Here is a 21,998-nt window from a genome sequence, read left to right as displayed (position 1 = left end):
CTGAAAACTATTCACAAAAACACAAGAGCCTTTCAATATCAAAATCCTGTTTTTTTTTTTTGCTTTTGTTTTTTAATCAATGTGATAGCACGGATATTGACAATAACAGATTTCGGTCAGTTGGAAAGTAAAGAATATTGCAAGATTTTAAAGGAAGTCCAAAGTAAGAGCCAGTCATTGTTTAATTGTACACCACTAAATTCCGCTTTGCTGTTGCTCCAACATTCTATTTGCAGAATCCACTAAACCATGTACAGTCTTGCCTAGGATCCAAATGGCATCCCCGAGATCAGTTTAAAGACAAACGAATAACTTGCAGAAATTTCAAGGTGACTGCAATTCAGCACTGTTGCAACCAGCAAAAAATTCAGAGCAGGTCAAATTTAGTGTAAGTTGAAAACAGAGCCTACCTTGTTTACATTCTTCCCCCATCCAGCCATCCATGCAAGCCTTGTTTCCGTTATGGTCACAGGTATAGTGGCCAACAAAGTCATTCCTTGGCCGGCAAAGCTTGTTGCACATTACGCCATAGTAATTTTCATCACATTTGACTCGAATTTTCACATCAAAGTGGGCAACATGGCCATGCAAGACTAAGGGTGTCCACTGGTCTTCAGGGTTGATGACTCCAGCATGAGGAACACGGTCAATCAACAGGCTCTCATCTAGAAGAAGATATTATTTATGTTAAATGGTGTAAATCACTTGAAGTTTATTAACTTTTAAAATGTAAGACAGCAAAAAAGCCATATTTAAAGAAAACAATGTTAGTTTGTGGTTTTTAATCATTATATTCTTAAAACCAAATTTCCATAATCTTTTTGAAATAATCTGTCATACTTTGGTCTCCTACATTTTGTACATCACATCATCCCTCAAAAAAAAAAAAAAAAAAAAAAAAAAAAAAAAGACATTCGATAATCTGACTGGTCCTCCAGGGTGTATGCCAAGCAGTGGCATGTCTCATGGATATGAAAATCATCTAAGGTTAGGTTAGGTGTGGTGTCGTGTCAATGTTTAAACAGCACAGCAGCTAACTAGCAGCACTGGGTGCTCCAACCTTTGTGGTTCAACCAAACAAAAAGCTTATGAAAGGCATATGCAGTTTCCCTGGCCCCAGATACCTAATAAATCTTGCTCATAGAGGCAATTTTTTTTTTTTTTAACATTCGGATAGAGTGGAGCAGGATTAGAACCCCGGCCAGCTTTTTTTTGCCATCTGTGCCCCCATCAGGGAAATTTATCCCATTTCGCCTGCTTACTATGATCATTAAAAGTGAAAGAAAATCCCAATAATTTAATTGTCCCCAGAAAAGTAAGAGGAAAAATCTTCCAATGGGGACACTAGTTCTGGTGACCTGGGGGTCCCCTAGGGATTCCCTTAATTTGCAGGGATTTCCTCCGACTTCTTGATTTGGCTATGGGATAGGAAGTGAAGGTAAATCTCCTCAATGGGGCACAAATGCAAAAAATTCTCTACCGGGAACATAGTTCAAAAAACATTATACATTCACCGGCCACTTTATAACGTACACCTTGCTAGTACTAGGTTGGACCCCCTTCGGCATTCAGAACTGCCCTAATTCTTTGAGGCACATATTCAACAAGGTGTTGGAAACATTCCTCAGAGATTTTGGTCCATATTGACATAAGTTACTGTTGCCCATCATCTCGAACTAGTCTGACCATTTTCCTCTAACAAGACATTTTTATGCACACAACTTCTGCTCACCGGATATTTTCTTTTTTTCAGGCCATTCTCTAAACCCTAGAGATGGTTGTGTGTGAAAATCCCAGTAGATTAGCAGTTTTTGAAATACTCAGACCAGCTCGTCTAGCACCAACGCCCATGCCACGTTCAAAGTCACTTAAATAACCTTTCTTCCCCGTTCTGTTTGGTTTGAACTTCAGCAAGTCGTCTTCACCATGTCTAAGTGCATCGAGTTGCTGCCATGTGATTGGCTGATTAGCAGCTTGTGTTACCAAGCAATTGAACAGGTGTACCTAATTAAGTGGCCAATGAGTGTATGTTTGTACTTTACAAAGTGTGGTGTCTCAATTGCAGATTTCCCTCATGTTCTGTCCTTGTGATATAACAGAAAATCTCTCAAATAGGGGCAGACAACCAAAACCTGATAGTTTGTATCAGGGTGGATTTGATTTAAATCGTGATTTAAATCACGATTTAAAATCACTAGTCAGTAAGGCTTGATTTAAATCCTAGTTTTCTACATAAAGCCTAAGGCTACGTTCACACTAGCCTTGTGTGCAGGCGGCAGAGAGGCGTTTGGTAAGCGTTTTTACCGCTTCCCAAACGCCTCTGCCAATTCTGCACATTACAGCACATGGTGCTGTTCTAACGGGAGCGTTTGCGTCGCGTCAAAACGGATGCCTCTGGACGAGTCAGGAGGCTTTGAAGCCTCCTATTCTCGTCTATGGTGCCGCTCCGCAAACGCCCAGCCGGCGTTTGCGGTGCGGTTGCGACGCGGTGCGTTTGCGGAGCGGTAACACCACTCAAACTGCATTATAGGCGTTTGTGGGGCGTTATTAACGCTCAGCAAACGCCTAGCAACCGCCGCTAAACCGCGCATGCGGCGTTTGCGGAGCGTTTGCCGAGCGTTAATAACGCTCCGCAAACGCCGGACCAACGCTTGCCAAAAGCTATAGGGGCGTTTGGCAAGCGTTGGCAAAACAGCCAAGTGTGAACGAGCCCTTATTCTTGCTGGTATAACTTTAATATGCAAGTAGATGAAGATTTTTAGAATAACAACTTTTCATATTAGTTTTTTTATCCCCAGTTTAATAGGTTAATCATTCATATTTGGACAACTTTTCTGTTGTACTTAGGAAGGAGAAAAATAATCATTACCTTAATAATTTAAATAGATTTATTCAACTGAAACAATAACATTCCAGCATATGTTATTTGCTTAAACAAACATCCATGTTTGTTAACTAATTTGGCTAAACAAAATATATATATTTTAAGAAACTTAGACTGTCAGCCCCTTCCTCCTCACACTTAGTTTCACTTTCTTCTTGTGCAGATCTATTCCACTCCAAACAATCAGAAAAATATTGTTTCTATTCTATTCACTGAACTTCTTGAAACTTAGCACTGAAGGGGTTGATTCTGTATTCATAGGTTTGTAGAAGTTAGGATTAAGGTCTTTTTCTTAACTCTGTTCATGTTATAACATTTTTGCTGTGAAGAAGAGGCATGTGATCTCCGCTGAGTCAAATTCAGTTTTGAGAACTGCAAAAGTAAACCGAGCATCTGTGATAATATCTTGTAGGCAGAGAAACTGCCCAATAATCTTACAAAAACCTCTGGAAGAGCATGACATTGTGAATGGATTCATGGAATTTATTTACCCAAAAAAATTAAACATATACAGCCTTATTCTACATAATTAAACTAATCTTTATTTCATGATGGAATAACCTTTGGATGGTAATATTTTCCTCAAAAAGTATTTTATTTAAAAAAAATCTGATTTAAATAAAAAAAAATCAGATTTTTTTGATTTTTTAAAAAAAATCATTGATTTTTATCCACCCTGGGTATTACTTCCCAGTTCTATACAAGTTAAAACAAAAGTTTTGGTGAGAGCCCTGTTTAAACTAGTTAAAATGTATCCTTGTATACCAAAATCCATTTTGTAAAGATACCACAATTCAGCAGACACAAACACCATATTTAGTTCATAAACACATTAACTGCTTGACAAAGTTGTAATGGAGGAGAGGTCTTTTGTTGGAATCTGCTCTTATTTCATCTATTTAAACTAAAAGGCATTTCCTAGTCAACACTATGAACAGGATACAGACTGTCCAGCTCACCCTGCATTCTCAGACTGTTCCGTTTCCTATACCTTGTTAAAGACAGGACAAACATGATGAAGAACTTCAGATCCTTAAATCTGGCTATGTGCATTTTCATGTTTGTTGCATGCTAGCAGAGGAGGAGATCCCGATTATAAACTCATGTCACTTTCTGAGGGCACACCATAGAAACAGCAGACATGTGGTAGTCTACTCAATGTTGACTGCATCTCCAAAACTATCTATTGGCTCTTGGACAAAAAGAAGACAGACAGGATGTCAGGCTAGCATGCAGATGTAAGTGAGAATATGCAGAATAAAATGAGTGCATGGCCAACGCTAGGTTTCATGGGCATTGAATAATAAAGACAGACCATGTCAAAATAAACGTTGTCCACAGGGCAAGCAAAGCAAGGTACAAAGTGGAACGCATTAAAGTTCAGCTCCAGGTAAACATCTAAAACCGAACAAATGGAAGCATTTTTGACTGCTAAAGCGAATTTAATCTGTCAATCCAATCCTGAAATTTGCACAGCTCTATCATACAGCACATCCCTAAAGTCTACAACAGGGGTGTCCAAACTTGTGCCCCTTGCCTTCCTGGGCCACAATGGAAGAAGAGGACTTGTCTTGGGCCACACACAAAATACACTAAAAGGATAGCTGATAATTAGAAAACATTGTCAGGCAGATCAGAAGTTGGCGATCACCGATATAATGTACCCCTCTTGGGGAAGAAAAAAAAATTAAAAAAATTACAAAAAATGTTTTATTACTCAAAGTAAAAGAGGGCCACATAAATGAGTCTTATATTTGACAAGGTTTCAGATAAAACTAACGCATCAGTGTCTAGTTGGATGGATGCAGTAGCAATTCTCAAATTCTCAAAGTGCTGATCAGATATTTTGGTTCTAATTTTGTCCTTCATGTGCTTCGTATCATTGAAAATAGTTGCTCACAAATATAGGTGCTGCGGAAAACTGACAACATGTACTAGGCGTGGTTGTGATGAGTGGGCGATTTTTATTTGGGAAGATAAAACTTATAAAAGTCCACTAAAAAGTACTAAGTGTAAATGCATTTTTACCAAGAAAGTTACCCCCCGACCCCCCCCCCCAAAAAAAAAATTACAAACACATTTTTAATTAAGTTTACCATTTTGTGTTTGGCCGCATTCATAGCAGTCGTGGGCTGCAGGTTGGACAAACTTGGTCTAGGTTTGATTTTTTTTTTGCTGCAGTATCACTTTGACCTTTCACTGGCCATCCCTTGAGAAAACGAATTGATCGGCATGGATTTTCTCAGCCAATTTCTATTTCCTCCTAACATCCCCCACCACATCCCCCCAGGTTTAAAACAGCAGCAAGGCCATGCCATCTAATGTTTGCGAGTAACTTAGATAAAGTCTGAAGAATGAAGTTAATGGCATTCTCAAGAAGAGAATTGTGATCTGTTGGAGGTAATAAACACTAGCATGTGTTAGGTTTACAATTTTCATACCTGGAAGTAAGATTCAGTTTAACAAACACAAGATGAAGCTTTTACAGAGTAACAAGCAGAATTGAGAAAGCAATAAGCTACATGTAGGGACATAGAGACAAGTAGTATAGCGAGCGCTGACTGTGATGAAGATATAATACAAAAGCTGCTAGAACACCAAAAAGGCAACCAACATAACCTTCCAAGATAATATATAAACAAAAAGGTGCAGCGCTAGTAAAAGTGTCAACATTCATTCAGTATATGGAATAGAAAACAAGAAAGAAGACAAAGTCAAAAGATCGATCATAAAAGTTCGATGTTCAATCCAGTGTCCATGAACATGCAAAAGGGGTATGGTGTATCAATTCTACCCGGTCTCCTCTGCAGATCAGGGTGAGTGATCCAAGTGTGAGCAGGGAATATATTAATTAAATGCGCACTCACCAGAAGTGCGTCAAAAAAACGCATGTAAGCAGTTTCCTCTCTTCAGATGCATCTAGGTTCTCCACACTCTCTGGTGAAGCCGCGTTCCCTAGTTCTCATTGGTCATCCCTCCTGGTCAGGTTCCATGGTACATAAGGCACTCATACATCTCTGGAGTCCCTCCTTAACCTTGGTGCTGTGAAAGGGTGGTGCTCATGAAGAGCCCAATAAGGGACATCACATAGCGTGATACTGCATAAACACTTTTATTCAAAAAATGACACAGGGTTAAATAAAAGTACTGACCGCAAAAAGGGGTAAGATGTCCAGGTGCTCTAGCCCCACTGACGCGTTTCGTGCTATGCACGTTCTCAAAGGGTCAAGGCTTACACGGCACGTTTAATATTCACAGAGATGTTGCATGGTGCAGAAGCACCATGCGATTTCCCAGCCGCTGCATTTCAAAAATGGTGCATGAACTTTTTCTGCCGGAAACGCATGCATTGCAGCCTATCTAAATGAATGGTCTGCCTTGCCAGCGCAAACACAGCTCACAAACCCACACAAATGTGAACCTAGGGTCAAACACACAGCCCGGCTCAGCCCTGCCCCCTGATCTCTGCTCGCAGGTTTTGAATGACAGCAGCGAAGCCAATGGCTCCCACTGGCCTTCTGTAGATGTGCACAGCACTGGACCAAGATCAGGCTCATGCAAATGGGTTTTTATTCACATTAATGCAGAGACTGCCTTTCCAACCACTTTAACGGCTTCAGGCAGGAAGGCAAAAAGACAAAAGATGGCCCAAATAACCAGTAATGTCCACTGATGTGAATGGCTGGACTATTTGTTTCCTTACAGACGTATTGCATCTTAACGTGAACACAATACATGGGTTTGATTGTACACAGCACCATTACGAGGTTTGGGACACATTTCCTTTGCATGCAATTAAACAACTGACCAAGCCAGCCCTCTCCAGAGGGTCCTCCGACCAGAGACCTAACAAAGCTGATGACCTCATCCAGGATGTGATGGCTTCCTGTACATTCTTTCTACTCCATACCTTCCTGAAAACAGCAATACACTTACTCTTTAGCCAAGGACAGAAGGAAGAGGTTGCAGGACAATTTTAAGAAATATTTTAGGATTATATATAGCCAGTAGCTAAGGTTACTCATACATAACTGGATCTGTTTTTATTCTAGTTGATCTCTATTATGGTTACAAAATCTGAAGGGAATTTACAGGCGCAACAAATTGCCGTTTACAGGGTTACTGTAATCTTTTTTTTGTCAATGTTGATTACGTCTGAAAATACAAACACCACTTCAGTTAAAATTCCAACACTTCATGGTAAAGCAGGGGAAAACTTTGGGGTAATAAGATAGAACAGATCAATCAACTGAGAAAAACCTTAGAGGTTCCAGTAAACACATTACAGCTCGTTTCCCCCCAATCAACACAGTCAGGGTTGATGGGAGAATCCCTCTCCGCAGGGCCATTGTGTTCTTCCACCGGGAGCTATCCCCCCTGGGAGAACACAGTGATTATTGCTAGCAGCAACAATAGCTGCTAGCAATAATGGCATGTAAAATCCGACAGGCTGGTTGTACCCAAGTTGATCGATCAATCAACTTGGGTACATTCAGCCGGCCCATACATGGCTCAAATCCCGGCAGGTCCCTGCTGAACCAGCAAGATTCGAACTACGGCCAACTTTAGAATGGTGAAAGCATAATTGTACATACTGAGATTGTTGGAGGGATAGGGTGCAGATAGGAACAGGACATATGATAGAAAGCCATTCGCAGCACTGGTCTTGGGGACATCTGCAACTGGTTAAAGATGTCCAGCACAAAAACTGTTCATTGAGCCTGGGTTCACACATGTACAGGGCCTGTCCGGTATGACTTTGTTCAGCAGTTGAGGTGCGAAATGTTATGTTATTGTTAAGTGTATGACATTGGAAATCGCACCTGAACCAGACTGAAAATTGTAATGGACTCCATTTAAAAAAAAAAAAAAAAAAAAAAAAAAAAAAAAAAACCACACTGTGGTCGGCCCACATATATGTGAACTGGCTCTTTGGAAAAGGTTTTTGGTTCACATGTCATGCAAATCTGACGCAGTTCAAAACACATCCAATTTGCATACATGTGAACCAGGTCCTAAACCTATACCTAAAAAGTCAGAAAAGAGAAAATTTACCCAAATACCTTCGCAAACTCAGATATCAACTTGTAAGCCTGGGTTCACACTGATGCGGTGTGGAATTTGTACCGTTTTCCGTACCGCATCACAATTGCACCCTGTTCATGCAAACCGCATTAAGTTAACAGCCCGAAATCAGACCGCAAAACGTGGAGCGATGTGCAGAATCGCATCGCATGGGTGTGAATAACCATGCAACCTGATTCTAGTGCAGACCAAAAAAAAAGGGTCATGCACCTCTTTGGTGCAGATGCAGTGCGATTGGAGCCATACACAATGTATGGCTCCAATCGCACCACACACAATTTGCATGTGATTTGCGCAGAAATGCGGTGCGGTTCCTGTGCGAACCACATGCGATATACCGCACCGCATATGAGTGAACCCAGCCTAAACGTAGCAGTCAATCCCTGCAGCAAGGATGGTGGGTAGCCCATATAGACAGACACATACACTTATTAAATTGCCAGTAAGGGAAAGACAAGAAATGATGCAATTTACAAGACAATATAAACTTTGTAGAAATAAAGGACATCGGTTTTGCACAGGAAAAATGCTAATCTCTTGCAGTCAATTTTTAGGCTTAGAGAATTGTAACTTTTGTTACCCATAACCACCATGGAGTGGTAACATCATTGGTTCTCTTAAACTGCTAGCATTTGCAGAGTCCTAAATATCTGTCAGCAATACAGCATCAACACACTGTAAGCAATAGGAACAGGTGAAAATCCATCCCATGTTTGGAATTAGGATATTTCAAATATTTCATTTAGAGTGACATAATGAGGATTAAGCTAAAGAGGAAAAAAAGAATTTGGTCAAGGATGACCAAGCAAATACAGGCAGGTGCTTCATTCTGATGGAAGGGAAAGGCCAGGCAAAATAGATTCTGCTCCAAATCTAGGCTCCACCACCAGAATGCCTCGCAAACTGGTGACAGTGCCTCAATGGTCAAGAGACCTTTGTTTGGTCCTCAAATACTGCCACTGTACAGCAGTGCTTTAATGCGGGATACTAAGCTTTAAAAAGAGACCCTGTCACCAAATCCATCACAACTAAACACAAGATTGAAATCGTCATTAGAATTCTTCAATTTCTGCAGCAGACAGCCCTACTGTGAATCCTAAGCATGGGCAGTACAGTGGCTAAATGGTTAGCACTTCCGCCTGGCAGTACTAGGGTCGTTGGTTGAAATCTCAGCCACGGCGTCACCTGCCTGGAGTTTGCATGTTCTCCCTATGCCTGCGTGGGTTTCCTCCGGGTACTCCCGTTTCCTCCCACACTCCAAAGACATGTTGGTAGGTGAACTGAATCCTGTCTAAATTGGCCCTAGTATGTGTAATGTATGAATGTGAGTTAGGGACCTTAGATTGTACGCCCCTTGAGGGTTAGGGACTGATGTGAATGTACTATATATATGTAAAGCGCTGCGTAAATTGACGGCGATAAATAAGTACCTGTGATAAATAAATAAAAATAGAGATCAGCTTCACATTTCAGAAAACCAACATTTCAGAGAGTGTTGGATCTGAGACTTACACAGCTCCCCCCCCCCCCACCACCACCACTTATGCAATCAATGTTTCTGTTGTAAGTACTAACTCTTCATAAGTTCACATTGTACGTGTCATAGTACACAAGGACGGTCAGCTTACTATATATAGATTGTCAATACTGATCTTGTGACATTTAAGTTCTTCCAGCAGAAAAGATGTGAGCACACAGCGCTTGTACAGTCCTTTAAAAGATTTTATTTTGCAACAGGCAACATGTTCAGGGGACTCAGCACTTCCCCTTCATCAGGGCTAAAAATGCGTGGACTGTTGCAAAATAAAATCTTTTAAAAAGGGACTATACAAGCTGGTGTGGAACTCCCATCCTATTAAAACTTTTTTTTTTAAACCCTCAGTGTCCAGCTAGACCCAGGAGTTGCTGGTGAGCAGCCTCTAGGACCCCAAACCACCCATTACAATACATCTTCATAAGGTTCAGCACTCCTACATCATAAAGAGCAGCAACACAGATGACATGGGGGTTGCAAGCAGCACCAAAGTTGAAAGCAAACCATCCAGAACAGTCTATTTTCAGTCTGAACAGGGTAAATATCTTTGCTTGGGACTCTCAAATTGTTGCAACAAGCAGTCCTCCTCCAAGTACACTTAACAGAGATGACCAAAATCTGTTTAGTTCTGAGGGTGGGTTGAGGTGACAGGGTCTCTTGGATGGTGAGCAAAAAAGAATGACAAGACTGTTTTTGCATTCAAACGTCCCGGCCAAAAAGTATGAATATAAAGTAGCTCACGTGGTATTAGCCGGTATATTGATCTACTCACCCACTTTAGTGTCATTGTCCCAGTCCCAAGCCTCCAAAATTAATGTAAATGATCTCTGAAAAGAGAAAAATCGTATTACTAAATATATCTAATACAATTGTGCATTTTTAAATCAAACTTTAATCAAAGCAATGAAATATACATAGAAGTATAAATGATGCAAGGTTAAATGTGAACTCCAGGCAAACCACAAAACTGATGAGGTCTGTTAGAATACAGAATCCACAGGGCAGGGCAACCAAATCTGGTACCTTTCAAAATCATAAGACAGACAATCTGCCCGGCGCCCGCCCATCGGAGGTTATAAGTTCGATATCAAACTACATATCGATTGTGTATAGTTGGGCTATAAAACCCTAACAAAATATAATAAACTGTCACTAGAGAAAACACATACATTACCGTCAAAAAACAAAGACGAGAGCATGAAACACAAATGTGCGTGAAGTGCCTAATTCTCTAAAATGAATAAATTCAAAATAACACTTTTTCCCCAAAAAATAAATAAATATCAGTACAAATCATTTGAAAATGGTAGATGCTAAAAATCACTTAATATAACAAGCTAACCAATATCTTGCCTGGTCCTCCCACAAAGCAACCAAACATCAAACCCATCTGTTCAGCACATACTGGCAAACTCAAAAAGCACATACAATAAATCGAGAAGGGAAAGCCATTATAGGATTTCTTTTTTAGTCGACCTGTTTAGTAATGGCACTGAGGTGCAAATCAAACATTGATTTTTTCACAGCGAAAAATGTCACACATGCACAAAAACCAAAAAAATATAAATAAAAAACCTCAAAAGGACATGTTCCATATATCTCTGCAATACATACAGAATTTGAGAGATAAGCCATGAAAAAATATACAAGTACAGAAAAATATCAATTTCCCAGAAATTCAGCAAACTCCTTACTACCTGCTTGAGCAAACCATGCCATTCCTACTGAAGTCCCAAAGAGTATCATACCTGCCTGTTAAACTACAGAACAGAGATGAGCTCAGGCATCCACCGAATTCCTCTCTAATCCAAACTCCCACTTTTTTGTACTCAATGAGCTGTGTCACCCTTCATAGCTCACTTGAGCTGCAGAGCAGGAAATGACCCAGTCCACAGCTCATTGGAGTACAAAAATGTGGGAGATCGGCTTTTGGGTTAGAGCTTGCTTTGAAAGATGCCCAAGCTCAGCTTGACAGTTGAAAAGGCAGGTTTGGGGTTAAATTTGGGTAATGCTAGGATATACCCCCCACATTTGCAGAATACTTTTTTATCCTCAGGGTAGAGAGGAATACTTGCCATACTCCACAGTCCTGTGGCAGCCGACCCTCCAATTCTATCTCTCCAGCAAAGCAAGGTGGATGAACACTCAACATCACGTACCATGCAGGACAAGTGCTGGCCGCAAGTACTGCATTGTAAGCAAGGACAACTAAGAATGACTGGGGAAAAAAAAAAAAAAAGCACAAATGGATCTTGCTGGGGGTGGAAGTAGGGGGTAGCACATTTAATGTTATTGGTCAGCCCATGCTTCTGCTTTAAAAGGCCAACTCCACCTTTTTAGCCCATGGTATGACCATATTTAGTTTAATGTAACATGGTGGTAACCCCCAGAGTATAGGGGTTCTTCTCCCTTGCACAGCTGTGCGGACTGAGAGATCTGTGAATGAACAAACTACAATTCCTATGTGCGGCTGTGCTATACAGACTAGTAGTTATTAAAAGGAACACAAGTCTGGTGATTGCTGCACACATTCACACTAGAAGTCTGCACCTTGGTATGATCAAGGAGTTGGTGGAAAAGTACAGGATCTATGGATTGCAGTTGCAATGTTTTGCAAGCTCACCATGCAAAATAAAAAAAAATATAAAATATATAAAAACACATATCTCCCCCCATGCTCAATCATCACTTCATGTTATGGGATGACAAAGGTCCCCCAACTGTGCTCCTCTGTTGTCACTCTGATGCCAAGCATACCACGCAGAGACTAAACAGTAATGTTAATACACCTTGAACAGGCATGTGCCTCTATTGTCACCACATGGTCCAGAGTATCAATATGTCACCGGCGCTCAAGCAAATGTACATAAACAGCAGGTGACGGCACATGGAATATAGCCGACTGCTTTTTTCCAGTGGCTGTACATCAAAAGGATTATCAGGATTCTTACATCAAGATATCAGCAACTATAAAGTAATACCTGAAATATAAGATAATAGAAATGTCAAGGCTAGCTCAAAGGTTTATCAAGAAAGAGCAATCAATAGAAGGCATACACATTAGGTTACGAGGAGCTTGTATATAAGTGATGAGAATCAAATACTGACAACTACCAGATATCAACTATCTAGTACAGACATTTACAAATCCTGGATGGTTACCATGCTATCCTGAGGAGTATTCAGCAATATAATGCAATCTTAGATTGTAAGCAAATTGAGCATTTCATGATTAGATCGTGCATTGTAAACAAAAGGATATGAATGGTCATCCATTGGGTGATGCCTGCACAGTACCATCTAAATCACATTGAAATTCATTATAACTTGCATGGTGCCATAAAATAAGACCCCCCAAGGTTACATCCATAAATTACAGCCACACAGTGCTTGAGAAATCACTACACGATTCACTATAAATCTAACATGGACAGCTTCACTATAGAAAACACGATCTCATAAGCAACCCAAAGTCCTCTTGGACTGATGTCAGTAACTGCAACAAAGTAACAATCGTACAGGGAAAACTAAGGGTAATGCATATGTCAGACAGTAATGTCAATGTCATAACTTATTCAGTGCCCAAACCGACAGTAAAGTGAAACTGTGCCAAGTGGGCAAGCACCAATGGGTGGTTTATGTTCCTAGAGGCTGCTCACTAGCAACCGTAGGGTCTTGCTGGACCCCCAGAGGAGTTTACTGAAGTTTTGAAAGGATAGGAGTGCCACGCCAGCTTGTATTGAGTACAACTGGAGCAACTGTAGATAAGGGACTTTGTATATGGAATTGTTTTTTTTAAGTATTGGTTGAACTAGATTGACTTGTGTCTTTTCAACCAGAATAATTTCACTATAGAAAACTCAATCTCATGAGCAACCTAAAGTCCTCTTGGAATGATAACGTCAGTAACTACAACAAAGTAACAATCGTACAGGGAAAACTAAGAGTAATGCATAGGTCAGTCAGTAATGTCAATGTCATGACTTATTCAGTGTCCAAACCGACAGTAAAGTGAAACTGTGCCAAGTGGGCAAGCACTGCTGGAAACAAAATGCCAGGAGCTATAAAGTGCTGCAATGACCATCAGATGGCAAATATTGGTGACAATAGTTACTGCTGTCAACAAGGGTTAAATCATCCAGCCAGTAAAATTCATAACTATTTTTCAAACTTGTTCTAGAACAATGAATTAAAATACTGAGAGAAGACCATAGTATGGCAGCCAGGGAACTCCTTGACAGAACCACATTGGCAGATCACTTCTGATGGGTATATTTGTTTCCAAGTTCAAGCCCAATTGCAGGCTATTAAATGCTCTCTAGGCTTTGGCTGCAATGCTCCTTCATTCTGAATTTCTCCTGCACAGCACCCCTTTTTGCCAAAAGATTCCCTCAATAATCAAGGTCACCCAGCTTGACTCAACCTAGGAAGACTAAGGAAAGACAGAGAACAGGACATAACTGCCCTGCTCATATCATTAGTAAGACCCCATCTAGATTATGCAGTTCAGTTTTGGGCACCAGCTTGCAAAAAGCATAATCTGAGAACTGGAGAAAGTGCAGAGAAGGGCAACCAAACTGATAAGAAGCATGGAGGAGCTCAGCTATGAGGAAAGATTAGAGGAGCTGAATTTGTTCTCTTGAGAAAAGGATATTAAAAAGGGGTATATAATCACCAAGTATCAACACATGTGGTCCATATAGTGAACTTGGTGTAGAGTGATTTACTTTCAGGTCACTGTAGAGGACAAGGGGCACTCTTTACATCTGGAGGAAAAAAAGAATTTCACCTTCACATACAGAAATAGCAAGAGCTATGAAAATGTAGGATAGATCCCATCAAGAATTCTGACCAGCTCAGTAGATCGTTTTTCTTTTAAAAAGAGCTGAATTCACAAAATAACAATACTAACATTAATAGATAATAAAACCCAGAGACAGTTGATCCAAGGAACATCCGATTGCTCCAGCGGGGGATCAACTGTAATCTTTGTGATGTAGGAGTGCTGAATCTTATGGAGATACGTTATAATGCAATGGGTGGTTTATGTTCCTAGAGGCTGCTCACTAGCAACTGTAGGGTCTTGCTTGACCCTCAGGGGAGTTTACTGAAGTTCTGAAAGGATGGGAGTGCCACTCCAGCTTGTATGGAGTAAAACTGAAGCAACTGCGGATAAGGGACTTTGTATATGGATGTTTTTAAGTATTGGTTAAACTAGATTGACGTGTGTCTTTTTTAAACCAGAATAATGATGTACCGGTAACTGTTTTCACTGTACCCTCTGAGTACAGTGTCCTTTGCCTTCTGGCTACCTCTTATAATACAGATTTAGGAGTCATCCAACTCACTAAAAACAATGCTCTTCTAAGGTGTAAAGCATGGAGACTGAACAAGGCCTGGTACCCTACAATTTTATTTTTAAAGGAGGAGTGTACCAGAACATTAGTAAGAGCCCAGTAGATTTAAATTGTATATGCCAAGGAAAGTAGTCAATGTTTCATGGGCTCAGAATTCTCCCTTCATCAGCAATAATTTAAAACAGAAAAACTGGACAAAAATTGTGAATCAAAAAGGGATTGTGGTAGTTAGGAACCCCTGCAGTTCCCACCCATTTCCTCTCTCTGATCACCATGCCACTACTCTCTAAAGTATGGAGGCCAACAGGAAGAAGCAAGATCTGTGGGGAACACCAATGACCAAAATGCCCAGAAGTGTGTTTCAGCATGGACTTTCCAAGCATTGGAGAGGAATTCAGTGGCACAGCCAAGTAGGAATGGTATGCAGTCATTTATATTCTGTACTATAGTTACAGGTTCACTTTAATATTACTAAGCACCAGATAAGATCAAGCACAACAAAGGAAAAAAAACAAGGGAAATAGTACAATTCAAAACTTCCCTGTAAAAACCACTTCACTTTCCATTCAACAAGAAGGTCTTTAGTCTTGTTTTAAAATGTATGTAAATTCCAACAATGAACTCTTATTTGATCCCTTTTAGTCTGTTAAAGCAGAACTTTACCCATAACCGCTTGATAAATGTTCTTTAGCAAGGAACATACATTCCAGACTAATAATTAAGCTACCAAAAGGAGTGTGCTGTAAATTGCCCCCAGCATTGCTACGTTTTCTTTTTCCTGGAGGCTGTCTTTTTGCTGAAGCCCAGAGCCCCTGAACAGCAGTAAATCATAAAATGGAACTAAACCCTTTGATTTAATGGTTAAAGAAAAAAAGAAAAAAAAAAAAAAAAAGGAGGTTACATTCCTGGAATGCAGAGGTAACTGACATTTGCTTGTGTCCTCAACCAAACTGTCAAACCAACAGATGGCTGGTGTCATAAGTAATCACATGTGCAGCACCATGCCAGTTGCAGATCAAACAGAAGCAGCTTCCTTGAGTGTAAAATGATGGGAGGGTTTAATTTCTCTTTAAAGCTTTCAGCAGATCTGCCTCTACAAAATTTAGCAGTGCCTAAAAATAGAGCTTTTAAACAGTTTAGGCACTTATTTTTAATGTTATAGCTATACCTGCAAAAGTGACCTGCCTGAAGTGATCTAGCAGGATCACATTTTCTGACTGGAGCAGTGGGGGAGCGGGGTAAGGAGGCAATAGGCTGCTGGGGAGGGAGTAGCCAAGGGACCCTATATAATAAAAAGACAGCGCTTACAACCTCTGTGGCAAATGGGGAACCAAGCTGCTAAACCTACGGTGTGGCCTTACGGTGTGACGTCGTCATGCACGCATTGGATTCTCTCAATGCTGGATTCTGTATGAAATCACAATAAGGCAAGAAATATTTACATATGCTCAGTACTAACAGTGATTCAAATAGGATTTTACACTATTGTGGGCTTATTTGTGTAATACTACCATATTACACCTGGGAATGGAGTCTGGACACCCTGGGCATGGTGGAGGAATGCAGCTATTGGGAGATATTTAAACATGTTTACTATGACCACTCATGTTTAGAGGGTCATGGTGCTCTGGTAAACTTTTAATAAGCTTTTTTGCACAGTGGAATGGTGGAAGATTTCACAAAGGAAGCACTACATATTTATTGAGTGGTATATATCACTTTCACATTGGACTTTATATTGTGATATTGGAACTTTATTTCATTGAGTGTGTGTGTGGGAGAATAGTGACAAAATTGTATCTGTTTGATGACCATGTATGCATGAGTTTGTTTATCATCACATTTATGTCTTTATTTATTAATGTGTTTATTGTTACACTTTGGGGTGTAGAGCTAGCTTTATGTAGTAGACCCTTTTAATTTGTGGTGTATGGGCAAGGAAAAGTGTTTCTTTTTAAGGAAACTTTTCCGAACAAAATGTTCATATTTTATAGAAATTTACCTTTACGGCTCTTAGCTATACCATACAGCCCAAAACAGCTGGCAAGAGTGAAAGTGTGGATAATGCCGACTGCAATCGATTCAAGAATAAACTTGACTAATGTTACTGCTGGCTAAATAAGTATAGTTGTAGTCCACATGCAGACATGTTGGCTAGAAACAATAACCAGGATAGTAATTTTGCTTTGATTTAATTTGCACCTATGTCAACTGCAACATCCGACCACAAGAGAAGGAGGCAGTGAAAAAATGATCAGGTAATAACAAACCATCTCCACTGTGTTGTAGACATGCTAGTACAGAGTTCACCTTAAAGTATAGGTTAACCCTTACCTTGTAAAACTATCTACTATATTTAAAATAGAAGCAAGCTTTTTTTCCTGATTCAAACCCCCTCACATGATCTCCCTCCCCCCTGATGTAGTAGCTCTGAGCTCAGCATTTGAGAGCTCACTCCTGTGATGGTTGAGGTGAGCAGTAATGACTAGGCCTCACTTAACACCCTGGGAGTATTCCAATCAGGTTTCATGAGGTATGTAAATGGCCTACACCTATAACAAGGGCTTTATTCAACTTTAGTCAGAGCTGTACAGTTTAGGTTTATCTACAGGTGCCCCTTCATATACAAAGGCAGTGTTAATGGTGAACTAACTTTAAATCAATGTGTTAAGCCAGGTGGTGCTTGAAGGGCCACCCGCATTTCAAATTCAAGCCGTCTTTGTCAGAACAAAAAAACTCTTGATGCACGCATCTAAATTCAGCTGCCTGTATATCCCTGATCTGACTATTCTGGTGTTTTTTACTTCTAATCTCTGATTATATATTTTATTTTGTGAGCTCAGGTCAAAATGTCCATACCAAAACCAAAACCACCAGGAACCTATGGATCATGAACAATCAATGTACTTCAAAATAGAAAAGATTTTGTGGTGCTGAGTAACTTGTATGGGATTTGCTAATAATCTATAAAATATATCCCCTGGAAAAAAAAAAAACCCAAAAAACAGCCATTTTTCAACAATGCGATCCACCCCGGCAACAATAGATCTCTCAGCAGCCAGAATCCTTTGAACCTCAAGCATCCAGCAACAGAGCTCTCCCTTAACTGTAGATCCCCCCAGAAACAATAGATCCTCCAGCACACCTTGCCATTACATACATTCAGTGCTGAAGGTGTCGGCAATGCATAAGCCCATGTTCCAGCTGGATAAAAAAAAAAAAAGCGCCCTGACAGTGTCTCTACTTGCCTTACTACCACCTCTCCATTAAAATCCGGGTACGCCAACAGCACAAGCAAATAACAGGCCCTAGCAATGACACATGGGGAAGGGGGGGGGGCATTTAATTACCATAACTAGGTAATGTGGATAATTTCTGGTTACTTCTCATGGGTGGCAGCTAGAATGGTGGTAACAGTCATTTCAGGAATTGAAGGCAATGGTAAGTTTAAGATTTTATTAATTGGTGTGCAATAAACAGCATCCACTAGGAGCAAAAAAGGAATAGGCAACCTAACCTGGGAAGGCCAACAAGCTTCCTGGTTATAGGTTACATTACATCCCTGCTCTGCATACTAGATCACCTCCTACATATACATTTGCAAGCAAGGAACTACCAATATGAATCCAGCAACATGGCAGCTACTAAAAAGGAACCCCTGATCAAACAACTTAATACGGTTGAAAAACAACTGTTTAAACCTGCCAAAAATACAAACTCTGGTCATCCAAACTTAATTCCCAGAAGTCCAGAGGTGGCACCAATATGGCAACCTTCTGCTCTGCAACATTCTGTCCATAACCTGCCACCAGTGTGCACATTGAATTAGGAATGAGCATTACCAGAGTATGATTGTTTCCACCCCAAACCACAAACCTATTTAAAGCTGAAATCCAGGGAAAGAAGAAATGCTTCCTTCGCGAGGGGGGGGGGGGTGCCCCCACATTGGCTATAAGACTGGTCTTTGCAGCCTCTTTACCCCTTTGCCATAGCCCTGCATTGAACATGAGGATGTTTATGGAACATAAGGGAGTTGAAGAAAGTGTCGCTTGTTGGGGAACTGAGGGTATAGAAAAGTAAAACTGCTGTTCCCAGTCCCCTAGACCTAAGTGAACAACCTTTTTCCCTTGCAGTGCAGAAGCGGCCACACTGCAAAGGAGCCTTTTTCCTTCCCCCAGAGATGGGCTTTAAATAGTCCTGTAGTCACAGGCTTTAAATCAGATTTTATTCCAAAGAGTAGTTCATTGTACAGTTAACCTTGTAAAGTGTTTGAAATGGGCAAAAACAAAACCCAGGTTGTGTTTTTGTTTGGAGAAGTTGGCGTGACCAGTTCAGTCTTATGATTCATCTCGAAAGAAGATGCCAAAGTGTCAACTGTCCAATTTCAGCAGAAATCTGGACTGTTGTGCCAAGTGATGTTGGTACTCTCTCTGCTGCTACATAGTTCTTTGAACTCTTAGGAAATGCCAGAATTGGGGAGGGGGGTGGGGACAATAAATGAGTTTTTTTGCTGTATACTCAAGATCAGCGGTGGTCAGCTTGGTAGACTGTGGGAACATCAAACTGCATCTATGAAATAAACTGTAAATAAATGGCAACATGCTACAGGTAACACTTGAGGAGACAGGTAACAGTCACAGACTTGGAGCATGTTACATAAGACTGCTAGAAACTGATATTACAGCCCATTCACAACTCAGTGCTCCCACATTATGAATTTTCCATTAAGAAGCAGAGTTTTTGGCTCTTTACAGATGTGTGTCAGGCTTTTTTACAGCAAGAAGTAAAAAAAACTGTTTACAAAGTGCAATTGCTTAAGCTGACATTTATTATTATTACATCGAGTTTATATAGCGCCAAAGGGTTTGCTCAGCGCTGTACAATAGAGGGGGGGGGGGGGGACAATACATGAAACAGTACAACAACAAACAGCACACGAGGGGTTAGAGGGCCCTACTCTTTCGAGCTTACAATCTAGGAGGGAGGGGGTAGTGGTACAGGAGGAAGTAGCTGTGGGGGATGAAGTGGTAGGAGGAATGAAGGAGGACAGCTGTTAGGTAAGGGTGGGGTAGGCTTCCCTGAAGAGGTGGGTTTTCAGGGAGCGCCTGAAGGTGAGGAGGGAAGGTGACAATCTGATGGATTGGGTAGTGAGTTCCAGAGGATGGGGGAGGACCTGGAGAAGTCTTGCAGTCGTGCGTGGGAGGAGGAGACCAGGGAGCAAGACAGAGGGAGGTCCTGTGAGGAGCGAAGGGTATGGGTAGGGTGGTAATTGGGAATCAGGTTGGTGAGGTAGTTAGGGGCAGTGTTGTAAATGGCTTTGTAGGTCAGAGTTAGCACTTTGAATTTGATGCGCTGGGCAACCGGGAGCCAGTGGAGGGATAGGCAGGGGGGGTGGCAGAGGTGGAGCGGGTGGTGAGGTGGATGAGTCTGGCCGCTGAGTTCAGGATGGTCTCAAGTGGGGAGAGCCTGCGCTGGGGCAGGCCGTTGAGAAGGGAGTTGCAATAGTCAAGGCGCAAGACAATCAGGGAGTGCACAAGTAGCTTAGTGGTGTCTGGGGTAAAGGAGCGTATCTTGGCGATGTTGCTGAGGTGGAGCCTGCATGTGTTTGTAAGTGAGTTGACATGAGGTTGGAAGGAAAGGTTTGATTCCAAAGTGACGCCAAGAACTTTGGCTTGCTGGGCAGGATTGATGGTGGTGTTGTTGGTAGTGATGGATAGGATGGGGGGGCGTGGGCAGGGGGAAAGACGAGGAGCTCGGTTTTGGAGAGGTTAAGCTTGAGGAAATGGAGCGACATCCAGTCTGAGATGTCATTTAGGAGGTGAGTGATGCGGGCGGAGACTGGGGGTGAAGTGAGGGGTGGAGAGGTAAATTTGAGTGTAATCAGCGTAGAGGTGATAGTTGAAGCTGTGTGAGTGTATGAGTTTGCCAAGGGAGGAGGTGTAGATGGAGAAGAGAAGGGGTCTGAGGACAGAGCCTTGGGGGACCCCAACAGAGAGGGGGAGGGGAGGTGGCACCATTGTAGGAAACGCTGAAGGAGCATTGGGATAGATAGGAGAACCAGGAGAGAGCGGGGTGTCTGATGCCAAGGGAGAGTAGTTTATTAAGGAGGAGGGGGTGGTCAACTGTGTCGAAGGCCGCGGAAAGGTCCAGGAGAAGGAGGACATAGTAGTCGCCTTTGGCGGTTAGTTGGTTGTTAGTGATTTTGAGGAGGGCGGTTTCGGTGGACATTTGCAAACTAATGTGAATAGGCCAGAGTAGCAACTCAACACAGGGAATCTTTTGTAATTAGTGTACTGAGAATACTTCATATGCATGCATTAGGGCAGCAGAGTGGCTAAGTCGTCAGCACTTCCACCTCGCCGTACTAGGGTCATTGGTTCGAATCCCAACCATGGCACCACCTACCTAGAGTTTGCATGTTCTCACTGTGCCTGCGTGGGTTTCCTCTGGGTACTCCTGTTTCCTACCACACTCCAAAGACATCTTGGTAGGTTACTTGGATCCTGTCTAAATTGGCCCTAGTATGTGTATGTATGAATATAAGTTAGGGACCTTAGAGATTGTACGCTGCTTGAGGGTTAGGGACTGATGTGAATGTACAATATATATGTAAAGCGCTGCGTAAATTGACAGCGCTATACAAGTAACTGAAAAACAATAATGCATATACTCAGACTACTTAAAATGTAAAACAAAGCTCTGCGTAAAATTTTTTTTATATTTCCATGCAGTGTGGCTGGTTATGTCCAGGTGAGCAAGGAAAAGCTATACTAACCCAATCCTTCCATCCTCCAGAAAACAGCACTCCCCACGTCCAAACGTGGACTGTTCCTGCCAACCTCATGCCCAGAGCCAGTCTACGGGCATGATGAAGTCTGGAACAGTCCCATTCACAAGACTGCTAGTGTGCGGGGGGGATGGGGGCAGGAGTGGAGGGACCTGCAGACTAGACATGTGTATCTCCCCTCTGCAATCCCCTACACAAAAACGAGCAAGTTTACCGTGGAGGCACAGCTCCGCTGCATGGGAAAATAAAATCTCAGAAAAAAAAAAAAAAAAAAATATATATATATATATATATATATATATATATATATATATATATATATATATATATATATATATATATATATATATA

General features: G+C 41.3%; 1 protein-coding gene across 2 annotated transcripts in view; it reads right to left on the bottom strand.

The window, feature by feature from the left end:
• JAG2 (jagged canonical Notch ligand 2) overlaps positions 1 to 21,998 on the bottom strand; it is a 121,120-nt gene that overhangs the window by 62,157 nt on the left and 36,965 nt on the right. For both annotated transcript variants that reach the window (XM_089687517.1, XM_089687518.1), the window contains exons 3-4: positions 10,276 to 10,330; positions 411 to 665 (exon numbers count right to left, since the gene is read on the bottom strand). In XM_089687517.1, coding sequence (XP_089543643.1) covers positions 411 to 665; positions 10,276 to 10,330 — 310 coding nt within the window. The remainder of the gene's footprint in view (positions 1 to 410; positions 666 to 10,275; positions 10,331 to 21,998) is intronic.

Source organism: Staurois parvus, unplaced genomic scaffold (genome assembly GCF_062004578.1).
Source record: "Staurois parvus isolate SC_StPar_1 unplaced genomic scaffold, SC_StPar_1.0 ptg000426l, whole genome shotgun sequence".
NCBI classification, from domain to species: domain Eukaryota; kingdom Metazoa; phylum Chordata; class Amphibia; order Anura; family Ranidae; genus Staurois; species Staurois parvus.
The sequence above is the reverse complement of the archived record's forward strand: the minus strand, read 5'-3'. Positions and strand labels throughout refer to the sequence as shown.